Genomic DNA, 12,183 nt, shown 5'->3' with positions numbered 1-12,183 from the left:
TAAGGTGGGAAGGGTGAGCTGGCAGAAACGACACCCATGATCTAAGGAGAATTCAGTTATATGCACTGGAGAAGGGGTGGGAGAAAGAGAGAGGGGAGGAGGAAGAAGAGGAGGGGGATGGAAGGATGGGGAGAAGGGGAGGAGGGGAAGAGGGGAGGACAGTGGAGGAGGGGAGGAGGGAGAGGAAGAAAAGGAGAGAGGAGGAAGAGGAGGGAGGAGAAGTGGGAGGAGGGAGGGGAGGGAGAGGAGAAGAGGAGGAGGGGTGAGGAGGGAGAGAAGGGGAGAAGGGGAGGAAGGGTGAGGAGGGGGAGGGAGGGGAGGAGGAGGGAGAGGAGGGAGGAGGGAAGGGGGAGAAGGGAAGGAGGGAGAGGAGAAGAGGAGGAGGAGGAGAGGGAGAGAAGGGGAGGAGGGGCGAGGAGGGGGAGGGAGGGGAGGAGAAGGGAGAGGAGGAAAAAGGGAAGGGGAGAAGGGAAGGAGGGAGAGGAGAAGGGAGAGGAGGGGAGGGGGAGGAGAGGGAGAGAAGGGGAGGAGGGGTGAGGAGGGAGAGAAGGGGAGAAGGGGAGGAAGGGTGAGGAGGGGGAGGGAGGGGAGGAGGAGGGAGAGGAGGGAGAAGGGAAGGGGGAGAAGGGAAGGAGGGAGAGGAGAAGGGGAGGAGGAGGAGAGGGAGAGAAGGGGAGGAGGGGCGAGGAGGGGGAGGGAGGGGAGGAGGGGTGAGGAGGGGGAGGGAGGGGAGGAGGGGGGAGAGGAGGAAGAAGGGAAGGGGAGAAGGGAAGGAGGGAGAGGAGAAGGGAGAGGAGGGGAGGAGGAGGGAGAGAAGGGGAGGAGGAGAGGGAGAAGGGGAGGAAGGGTGAGGAGGGGGAGGGAAGGGAGGAGGAGGGGTGAGGAGGGAAGGAGGAGGGGGGAGAGAGGGAGGGAGAGACACAGAGGAAGCAGAGAACCAGGGTCAGGGAGACACAGAGACAGGAACTGGAGAGGAGAAGGAAGGCAGAGGGACGGAAAGTGACAGGGAAGACACCCAGAGAGACCCGGCCTCTGTGTGCCCCAGGCCGCTGGCCCTCTCCCACCCCTCCCCCACTGTGGCGGGAGCTGGAGCTGGGCCGGAAGCCGCTCATCCCCCCCACCCCCCACCCCCCGTTCTTAGGCTTCCCACGGAGGGGAGGGGGGCATTCCGAGTCCTTCGGATTCAAGCCACAGCAAACCTCTCAGGGCTGAGCAGGGTCTCTGTCTGCACCCCACGCACGGACACCTTGGTCCCTCCACGTGTCCAAGCCCGCGCAGGGGTGTGGACGGGCTTCCTGCCCCGGCTCTCCCCGGCCCCACACCCCGCAGGGACGCCAGCACGTGTCTCTGTGGCCGCAGACGGGAGGCCTGGTGTGGCCGTCGCGGGGCTGTCCGCGAACAGCTCTCCCGTCTTTCCGGAGGAACAGGGGAGCCAGTGTCCCTTGGGGTTGAGTTCACCGCGAGAACCGCTTGCCTGCAGAGACCTGCCTCTTCAAGAAGGACACGTGACGTTCGCCTGGCAGGGCCACTGCAGACTGTCCCCTGGAGCTGACACACCGGCCGTGGGGGAAGAAGGATGCCGTGAACGCTGGAAAGGCCCCCACTGCCCATGAGTGACCAACGGCTTTCAGAAAGGTGGCCGGGTGGGGGGGTGAGTACAGATTCTAACACAGTGAACTCGTCCCCAAAAAGCCTGGTTCTTGGAACCGGCCTGACATTCTACGCCCTGTATCCCGAGCTTACGAAGGAAGCAACGCCCGAACCGCTCCGAGGGGTCTGTTGGTTTCTTCTCCGCATCCAGTTACAGAGACATTTGTGGCCCCTCTGCCCACGTGCTCCCTTTCAGTCCCCGTCAGCAGCGCCCCGGTCTGTCGTTGGGCCGGGCTGGGCTTTGGGAGACAATCCGTCGCGGTGACGCCTCCCAGGAGCTGCCTCGCCCTGGCCTCTGCCCCGGACCCCGCGCACGGCCAGCTGTGCGTCCGGACCCCAGCGACACGCCGCCTCCCAGCGAGGCACACGCTTCCGCGGAGTCTTGGTCGCCTTCCACGGTCTGCACGACCGCACACGGGAGCCACGCGGCTTCACAATCTCCAAAGTGCTGTGATTAAAGACAGAAAGAGGGCCGTGGGCAGAGGGGGGCTGCTTATTCCCAGAACCTTTCGGAAGCTCAGTGATTCAGAACTCGGTTTTTCCTGCAAGTTTTAAAAATCCTGCCATGCACGGTGAGCCTCTCGGCACTGACCAAGACACCGTATGGTGGGACGTGTGCACGGGTCCCGACGTGGGGCCACCCCCAGGCGAGCCGGGGGCATTTTCCGGGGCTCTGAGGACAGGGACGACCTCATCGTGTCCGGTTGCTACGCTCCGTCCCCAAATTAAAGGCTGGGAGTTGAGTGCGAAGCAATGTGTGCGAGTGTCCCGGCTCACACGTCCTCACGTAACCTTCCCGCGTAGCGGTGTGGCTGTCTGCTTTCCCCAGGGTCCAGATCCCGGCAGACCCAGTCCGTGTCCTCACCACTGGTCGGGACGGAGTTCACGGCGGGGCGTCCTTCATCCGAGGGGATGGTGGTGAAGGTGGTAAATTTTACCCTTTTCCTTTTTGAGGTCGGGGACGTTGGGGGCTCACTCTTCTGATCCTTCCCATCAGCAATGGTGGGTCCCGAACACTTGAACAGCTGCCCGTTGATGCTTTTCTGGGAGTTTGTGCTCAGGAGATACTTACTCTCCTCGAAATACATGTCCCTGTCAATGGCGGTGATCTGCTCATCTTGGGAGGAGGCGAAGTTAATGTGGTTCTCCAGCAGTTCTGACCGGTGGCTCAACCCAACCCAGTCATGGGAGTGACTCATACCTTCTTGCTCTTTGAAGGGAACCTGTTTGTGCCTGTACTTCAACGCAAAGGCCACACAATTTATCAGGAAGACCAAAATGGCCAGGCAGAAGACACCCAACAGGGCATACATGCCGATCTCCAAGTCGCTCAGCCCTTTGGATGCCTGTGTGAGGCCGTTCTCGTCCACTTCCCCATTGCTGCTGGGCGGGCCCCCCTGGGTCGGGAAGCTGGTGAAGTCAATGGCGACGGTCTGCAGATGGCGGCCATTGTCTAGGAGGCTTTCTTGGTCCTTCTTTCTCTGGAAGGTTGACCTCTCTGTCGTGGACCCCCTTCCTTCCATGAGGCCCATGGAGGAACTCCCGTAGTACGGTCCCCCCTGAACCCCCCACTCTTGCAAGGGTTTTTTGGGTCTTCTGTCACTGACATTATTTTCTAGGTGAACTCCTGCCCCCGTGTGTCTGCTGTCGCTGGTGTTGGGGTTAGCATCACTTTGGCCAAATTTAACTCTGACGTTGGCCGTTCCCACAGCCAGCACGCTCTTCCGCTTGGACTTCTGGCACGATTCGCTAATAACCATTTCGACCTTGATCAGAGGACCCTGTCCCTCAGTTTCAGCGGCGATGATCGGCCACTTGACTTTGGGGTCTTGGTGGATGGAGACCACTCTCTCGTCCAGGGACGTGGTCATCAAGGAGAAGTCCTTCCCATCGTAGATATCCAAGGGGGTGATGGAGCCATCGCTGAACTGGACCCAGCAACTGATGGCTGCCTCCTGTCGAATAAAATAAACCAATCAACATGGCCCCAAAGCTCACCGAACACCAAGTCTTTGTAAAGTAGACATTCTGTGGCCAGGATAATACGACCAGAACAAAGGAAAACCTTTTAAGCAGTGCAGAAATAAGAGACAAGACGCACGGGAGGTCACGGAAGAAAACCAATTCTTGGGAAGACGCAAAACCGACAGCAAACCACCACCAGACTGAAATGACAATGAACCCGGGCCCGTAACAAACACTCCAGAATAAGATCCTCTTTTTCCCTCTGGGGTGTGGAAAAGAAGACGGGGTTTTGAGGCAGGGCGAGATCTACGTCTGCGCAAACATAAATCGCACGTCAAAGGAGATTACTGGTTAGTGGGATCATTTGCAAGTGTTACACGTTTACGCGGAAAATATTTATTGCGTTACTTTTTTATTTTTTTATTTTTTTTTTCAACGTTTATTTATTTTTGGGACAGAGAGAGACAGAGCATGAACGGGGGAGGGGCAGAGAGAGAGGGAGACACAGAATCGGAAACAGGCTCCAGGCTCCGAGCCATCAGCCCAGAGCCTGACGCGGGGCTCGAACTCACGGACCGCGAGATCGTGACCTGGCTGAAGTCGGACGCTTAACCGACTGCGCCACCCAGGCGCCCCTATTGCATTACTTTTTAAGTTGCTTTAATACCGAGTCTCTGCTCATTACTCACAACACAGATGAAAGCCCCTGATGTGGACAGGGGCACACAGAGGAGTGTGGGCTTTGGTCCCGCCTCACCTGGGTCTACAGGACTAGGTTTGTACATGTTTCCGGACCCAGCGTGGGCTTGGGACGCCAGGAGTCAAACCAGCCAGGGGGATAAAGCCGGCGCTATCTGGCTTTTCTTTCTCTGCCAACCACTCCCCCCTCAACCAGCTGGGGAGACGGGGAGGCCAAAGGGCGTCCAAGGCCAAGGTCTGCACGCATCTCAGTCTCTTGCCTTTTACTTTGTTGCTTTAGACCAACTTTCCTTGGGACTAGGTGGACCAGGCAGACGAAAACACCTCCGATTTAATGGGAGTGGAGACGTCACCGTGCTTGACAGCGAACTGGTGGGCCCGTTGCCACCTGCCTCCCCCAGATGTCGGAGAACCTGCCCCACCCCAAGCCCGGAAGGATTACTAGCCTGGACAGGCACGTGATCCTGTACACCCAGCCCGGGCGGACTGGACCAGGGATGAGGCGCACATCTCAGCAGCTCCCAGCCAACGGGCATCTCTCTCTATCTGTCAGACTTGAAATAAGACAGACGGGACTGACGCCTTAGCTGTGGGAGGATGTGTGGGGGCCTCACAAAAATCTGGGGGATGAAGTCCCCCTCGGAGCAACCGCAATGGAGCAGGGCTAAGCAAGTGTTTGGGGACAGCACTTATCTCCAGGAAAAGAAAAAGAGACAGACCAAAAGGAGGTGTGGCCACCGAGAGACCGCAGACACTCTTCCTCCTCTGAGCTCCTACAGCCGGGGTCCGTGAGAGCCCCCAATCCTGGTGGGCTCGCCTGAGTGGATTTCACCTTCTCGCAAGCCAAGGGCCCCTGAGCGTGACAGAAGCCAGTTTTGCATGGGGGCTGTTCAGTCTCTGGAAGCAGGAAGGAAGGCTCCTCCAACGTGGCTCGTGGCTTCAGCTCCTTGGGCTCAGCCACTAGACTCTACTACTGGTCGGCATCGGCTTAGCCCAGCTGCTAGGTGCAAAATGCTACCAAGACGGTGCAGGAGCCCCCGGACGGGACTCTGAGTCGCCAGGTTCTTCCGATCTGCCTCGAAATCAGAGCAGGAAATTCAAACGCCCCTGGGCTTCTTGCAACTGAAATGTCAGAGCCAGGTGCAGGCAGGGACTAAGGGCCATCCAAGCCACGCACGGAGCAAACCTCAGGGTCCCCTGTTGAGCTCTGCCTGTTGGGAACGGATTAGCTCTTTGGCCTAATTCTAACTCTATCTTACCGCTTCCTTAACGCCTAGTTGGTGGTCACCTGAATTTATCTCCCCACGAAGACGGAAAGCAGCCTCGGGGTATCTCTCCTTTGTGACCTGCACCTTGCTTCCTGGCTGGCATCCCGCCCCGAGAAAAAGGTTGGTCTTTGGCGACCATTCACATCTGCTATGGGAATCACGCCCTTCCCAGGGTTTTATAACCCAGACCGCTGCACGCACAGGCCACAGAGAAGGGGCCGAGTGACGCCTGCCGAGGAACACCCGGTGAGCGGTACAGGCGGGGGGGGGGACGCGAAGGCTCCGTGTGTCCTGGGACAAGCCTGGCTCGGCTCGGAGCACGGGCACAGCCTCGGCGGTTCCGCGGGTGCGGGTGCCGGGGGAGGGGGCTCCTGTCCAGGAGGGAAGCTGCCAGGAACACCCCTGCGTGGGCTGGCGGCCTCCCCGCAGCCCCGCGGGAGGACAGTCCTGCTTCACGAGGCACGGGGCGAATCAACGGCCGGAGACCACGGCTTTGTTGCTCCGCAAGGCTCACCGGGGCCTCCGTGTTCCCCCTAAAAAAGAATGCTTGCCCCCCTCTAACGAGGGAGGAGCACATCCAACCTTTGCAGATGGCCTATCTGCAGCACCCTTCGTTTGGAAACCGTGCCATCAACACGCAAACACATACACCGCACGATACACATCGCACACGTACACACACAGCGCCCCGTTGGAGCACGCGGGTTGCGAATGCGGCTGACATCCCCACGAGGTCCTTCTGCCCTGAGCTGAACTATAAACCTGGGGAAGGGAACCTCCGTCGCCCCAGACCTGCCGCCCCGTCTTCCTCGCGGGGACTCGGCAGCAGGCCGCGGGCACCTCCCAGAGGCACTGCTACCCCACTGCTGGCCGAGGGGCAGCCACGCCTGATGGGCGACCCGCCTGCCGCGTGCCCCCACCTGCTGTGGGGCCCCAGCCCCGCCTCCACACCTGTCTGGGCCTCTGAAGCAGGTCCTGAGCCACCGCAGTGGCAAAGACGGCTCTGTTGCTCCCTGGGCTGAGCTGCAGGGAGAGTGACAGCCCGGTCACCAGCTGGACCCCGAGGTCTGTGATGGTCACCTTCTCATCCAGCACGGAGATGGTCTTTTCCGCCAAGATGGCGTCCGACAGAGGTGACAGGATCTGAAAGGCAGAACCAACACAGAAGGAAAGGCTTTCTGTGGTCGCAGGAACTCCTGCACTGGCATCAATGACGCGCGTAGAGACAGACGGATGAGCCAGGATGACAGAAACGGGTCCTTCCCACGGATGTCTTCTTCCAAAAGACGTAGCTCTCTTGTGAAAACACGATGCACTTTTAAGCGTTTATTTATTTTCGAGAGAGAGAGAGAGAGAGACACACACAGAACACAGATCTGAGGCAGCTCCGGGCTCCGGGCCGTCAGCACAGAGCCCGACGCGGGGCTCGAACTCGCACACCGTGAGATCTTGACCGGAGCCGAAGCCGGACGCTCAGCCGACTGAGCCCCCCAGGCGCCCCTCCCAGCTCCCTTTAACCTGCTCTCCTGACACGTTTCTCGGTGCCTGTTGTTACGGATGTTTATGAAGACGTGTGTCACCGTGGCAGCTCTTCCCAGGACCCCCACGTGCCACCTTCCGTCTCTGGGTCTGGTTAGGACAACCTGAATGGTAGTCAGCATGACATGAGAGTCCTCAGACAAAGCGGACAAGCGACTTATAACTGAGGAGGACTCGGTGGGAGTCGGTAAGAGGGTGTCAGCAGCAGCTGTTCCCCTTGTGCCCACGCTACCATTTAGGGGGAGTGGTTAATGCCCCGTGTGGGTATCCGGTTTCCAGGCATTAATTTAGCCTGTTGTAGACAGATTCCAGGAATTTAGGCCTTTGGTTTAGATCTTTCAATTCAACGCCAACCGTGGAGGTTTCGAGCTCTCGTCTACGGGGCAGAGATATTTTGTTTCACATAAATAAAACTTTAACACGGAATTAATGGCCACCCTTAAGACAATCAGAGGACTTACTACAAAAAGATTTCTCGCTTTTCTGGAAAGGCTGCAACAGCTGGCCGTACGAGACTCGAGTTTTCGTCGTCAGCTTTAGGATGTGAGCGGCAGCCGGGCCCTCACCACTGTCCGCACCGACCCCTACGGTGTTCCCAGCACTTGGGGGCCCGAGTCAGTAGCTGTCTTTCAGCTCACGCCCGGCCTGCTTTGCTCACAGTTACTTTCTCAGGTCTTAGAGGTCACTGGAGCATGTGACCCCTGGGTCACCTCAAACCCGTTTATTTTCTTCCTTGAGTAAAATGATCTCTTTTAAATACCAGCCGATTTTCCAGAACGGACATGCTCTAAATCTTGCACAATCCACTACTTCCCTGACAAGGCCTCCTTGTACACAGCTGTGTCAGAAACCCCACTGAATGGCTAAGAGCGGGATCGGGGGCAGCCACGGAGGAACCATGCTTGTTCTCAGACCAGAGGTAGACAACTAACGCCAAGGGGCCGCCTGGAATAGCGTCCTGAGGAGTGTTTGTTTCAAAACTCCATGTTGCAGGAATACCTGGGGTGCTCAGTCAGTTGAGCTTCTGACCCTTGATTTCAGCTCAGGTCGTGATCTCAAGGTTCGCGGGATCAAGCCCCGCATCGGGCTCTGCGCGGACAGCGTGGAGCCTGCTTGGGATTCTCTCTCTCCCTCTCTCTCTGCCTCTTCCCTCTCTCTGCCAACCCCCTTGTTGTACCCAGGTCCTCTCCCATTCATTCCCAGCTACGGGTGCCCCCGACACCCTGGGGGCGACATAACTTTGTTCCTCTCCTCAGCACATTTCTGACACGCCCCACTTTTCGTCCAGCCTGGGGTGGGACCTCACACGGCCGGGCATCACGGCGGATGGAGAGCTGTTCCACGCGACGATGGGCAGCGAGAAGCCGCTGGCCATGCCCACGGTTCCCATGAGGCTAGCTCGGGCCAAGAGCCTTCTCCCCAGGATGGTAACACCCGCCATGGCGTAGACAGACAGCGTATTCGGCTTTCAAACAAGACCCGACCAGAGGAGCTGTCCAGGGTCTGCCAAATAAATGCAGGCAACACGCGAGGAATCTCGAGATTCCGGTCACGTCACTGCACCGCTTGCATTATTTGGGGGACGATTTCTTTCACTCTAGAAATAGACGTCGTCCTGAGCAACGACCGACCGTTCTCGTCTGGCCAGAGAAGAGGCAGGGATACAGAGGGCCCCTGCCTGGCGTGCTGCTTACCTGAATGGTGGTCATGCCGAGCTCCTGGCCAATCAGGACTTGGCCCCCTTGCAGCCTGGCGATGCGGGGTTCTTCCACCTGCGTGAAGTCATTCACCAGCTCCGTGATGTCCACCTGCCAGTCTGAGCCCAGCAGGTGGACCAGGTGCCCCCCGCGGTCCGCCGCCTCGGCCACAAACTGCGTCAAGACCCGCACCATGGCGTGCTGGTATTGGAGAGTGCACCCACGGCCCCCTCTCCTCTCGTCCTCCTCCTCTTCCTCGCTGTCCCGGGCCGGCCTGTCAAAGGGTCAGCTCAGGTTAACAGGTCCTGATCTGGGCCGACGGCAGGGGCTGCAAGGGGGAGTGGGCAGCGAGCCCAGCCCGGTGGGTACACAGGTGACCCTCAAATGTATGAGTCCTGACAATCAGAAGGGGCTGTGGTGTGGTCAGCAGAGCTCCTAAGGTCCCCGGGGAGCCCCACCTCCAGGAACGTGCTTGGTGGAACCCCCTCCCTTTGTGTGTGAGCTGGAACCGGGAACCTTCCTCCAGTGCAAGACCACAGCCAATGGTAGGGGAAGTCGCTTCCAAGATTAGGGTCTGAAAGACTGTGACACGTATCCTTTCCTCGGTTCCTCTCTCGCTTGCTCTCCTGAAGCAAGCTACGGGATCGTGAGCCACCCTATGGAGCTGGCCACATGCCAGGACAACAAATGAGGATCCAGGGCCCTCCGTTCCACGGCCATGGCCGGCCGGCAGCCGCGTACGTGGGCTTGGATGCAGAGCCTTCCCCACACGAGCTCCAGCTGACCAGACAGCCTGCGGGAGACCCAGCTCAGCCACGCCTGGACAGCCGATCCGGAGAAAGGGTGAGATCATACGTGTTTCCTTTCGGCCACTACGTTTGGGGATAGGTCGTCAAGCGTGGGCATAGGCCACTAAGTTTGGGGATACGTCATTAAGTTGTGCAGTGACGGGTAACTCCTATGACAGGGCTGGGGACAGTGGGAATGGCCCTAAAACCAGCACCGCAAGGAGGTCAGTGTTGAGCTCAAGGCAAGGTCACATGGCAGTAAGTGTAGAAAGGGCCGCCATGGTTCGGCTCGGGGACAGATGTTAGCTGCTCCCTCGTGTCTGACGCCTTCTACCCAGCCCATCCTTTCTGGCACGTCGTGGTCTCTATCTGAGCGACAGCCCCGTTCTGTTGTCAGAGCTGAGCAGGACAGCCGTGACACTCTGCGTCTTGATGTGCCGAGATCAGACTCGGCCCGTCCTCGGGGGAGTCTTGGCACCCACCTGCCCTCGTGGGCTCAGTAACCCCTCCTAAGGCCGCCCTGCCACCTCCACATCAGAGACCCCGGCCACCAAGGAGAGGATCACTGCCGAGCCCATCTTCCAACCACGCGTGGGACCCACGGCCTGCAAGCTTCCCCCTCACCCAGCAGCACAAAGACTAACAGGGATGGAGCTCCAAGGGCAGGGGTGTAAACAGAGGTCACCCCTCAGACCAGTGCCGGTCTCCTCCCCCGCTGAGCACACAGACACCAGGAGAGCTTCCTCCTCCTCTAATTCCGCGCATGCTCATTTTTGACTTTCTGTGGGTCGCCGGCATGGCGAGTCCTCAGGCACGGGTTTCTCCGAGGTGACAAAGTCCCTGAACAAAGAGCCTGACCTCTTGCAACTCTCTTGGTATCTGGTGCCCGGTGCAGACAGAGGGGACCTGTCACTGGGGCGCCTGGGGGGCTCAGCTGGTTACGTATCTGACTCTTGATTTGAGCTCAGGTCATGATCTCACGGTTGTGGGATCGAGCCGCGTGTCGGGCTCTGTGCTGAGTGTGGAGCCTGCTTGGGATTCTCTCTCCCTCTCTCTCTGCTCCTCCCCATCCCCCTCCCCCCCAAATAAACTAAAAAAAAAAAAAGAAGACCTATCGCCCTATCAGGCACCATCAGCACAAAGGGCCAGGCATGCAGGTCACAGGCTCTGACTTCATCTCCCTAGGACCAAGCAATCTGAGAGCTTCTGGGCTGGGGGCATGGAGAGGTGGCCCAGGTCCAGCCAGAATGTATTCCCAGGCCCTCTTCTTCTGGTATCAGCCCATTGGTTCAGGCGGGGTTGACCTCTTCCTCCAGGGGACTGTGGATGAGGCCTCACCAGGCAGTGTATTGCGTGTCCTCGCCACGGTGACTGGATCAGGGACAGGCACACAGCCCAAGGGAGGATAGCCTAACCCCAGGACTTCTGCTGGAGCCACTGGGGAGGAGAAGGACGCACCTTCTGTGGGTGGAGTGCAAGTCTGGAGCCTCACATAAAAAGAATACGGGGCCAACACACAGCAAACCAGGCTGAGAGGTAGGGAGAGATTCCACCCGTAAGGGATCCCCGGGTCCACTCAGGCCTGAAATTAGCTACCCTGCAAATTTCCATTTTTAGCCGAAGCCTGTTTGGCGTGGGTCTCTAATATGGAGTCCTGACTAACACGCCCACCGTTTGTTGGAGACGATGGGCACCCTCCAGCCCTTGATCTGGTTGAGCTCGGTGTCCGAGACCTCGATCTGCAGCGGGAGCCGGGGCACCCACACCGTCATCTCCAGAGGGCTGCTCAGGTGCTGGTAGGTGAAGTTCACCACCACGTTCACCTTGCCTTTCATTTCTTTCCCGTTGACAAAGACGTAGTCACAGCGGTCCGACACCTGCGAAGAGGAGAGAGGGGTGGGAGGCATGTGAGTTCTCACGGTATTCCCATCGCCAAAGGAACAGCGGAGAAGGCGGAGGCGGCGGGGAGGTGCCCTCACTCTCTGAGGAATAAGCCATACTGGTTCGTACACAGGTGCCAACACAGGAGCCCTGCTGCCTCTGTCCCGCTGCACCTCTTCTGGAAGGTGGCCATTGGGTGTCGGGAGCCGTGCCCTCAGTTACCTGGGTGCCGCGTGCTGCCCACCCTCCTCTTGACCTGCTGGCCCCCCGCTTTGCCTGGTGAAAGGACCCGCTGTGCACACAGCCACCACCCCGAGCACCTCCTGGGGTCAGGCGGAGGCTAGGTTTCGCTGAAACTACCCTGCTAGAAACTACACGCAGCTGGAAATGCACAGCCTGGACACCCCCTCCCCACCCCGTCCGCCCTGCTGCCTCCTCCTACAAGTGCAGCATCCCTGCCCGAAGGGCCGAGGAAAGCAAAGCAGAAACTATCAGGTTGTTCGAACATCATAAAAAGCATTTCCAGGGGCGCCTGGGTGGCTCAGTGGGTTAAGCGGCCGACTTCGGCTCAGGTCATGATCTCGCGGTCCGTGGGTTCGAGCCCCGCGTCAGGCTCTGTGCTGACAGCTCAGAGCCTGGAACCTGTTTCAGATTCTGTGTCTCCCTCTCTCTGACCCTCCCCCGTTCATGCTTTGT

General features: G+C 58.9%; 1 protein-coding gene across 4 annotated transcripts in view; it reads right to left on the bottom strand.

Moving 5' to 3' along the window:
* Nucleotides 1-881: 881 nt before the first annotated feature.
* The window catches only part of TMEM132D (transmembrane protein 132D), a 566,823-nt gene continuing 555,521 nt past the window's right edge, over nt 882-12,183 (bottom strand). For all 4 annotated transcript variants that reach the window (XM_045042172.1, XM_023241272.2, XM_023241271.2 and 1 more), the window contains 4 exons: nt 11,278-11,483; nt 8,816-9,092; nt 6,534-6,725; nt 882-3,605 (listed from right to left, as the gene is read on the bottom strand). In XM_045042172.1, coding sequence (XP_044898107.1) covers nt 2,424-3,605; nt 6,534-6,725; nt 8,816-9,092; nt 11,278-11,483 — 1,857 coding nt within the window. In that variant the 3' untranslated portion in view covers nt 882-2,423. The remainder of the gene's footprint in view (nt 3,606-6,533; nt 6,726-8,815; nt 9,093-11,277; nt 11,484-12,183) is intronic.

Source organism: Felis catus, chromosome D3, assembly GCF_018350175.1.
Source record: "Felis catus isolate Fca126 chromosome D3, F.catus_Fca126_mat1.0, whole genome shotgun sequence".
Lineage (NCBI taxonomy): Eukaryota > Metazoa > Chordata > Mammalia > Carnivora > Felidae > Felis > Felis catus.
Note: the sequence above shows the minus strand (reverse complement) of the source record. Positions and strands in the feature narration are given on the sequence as shown.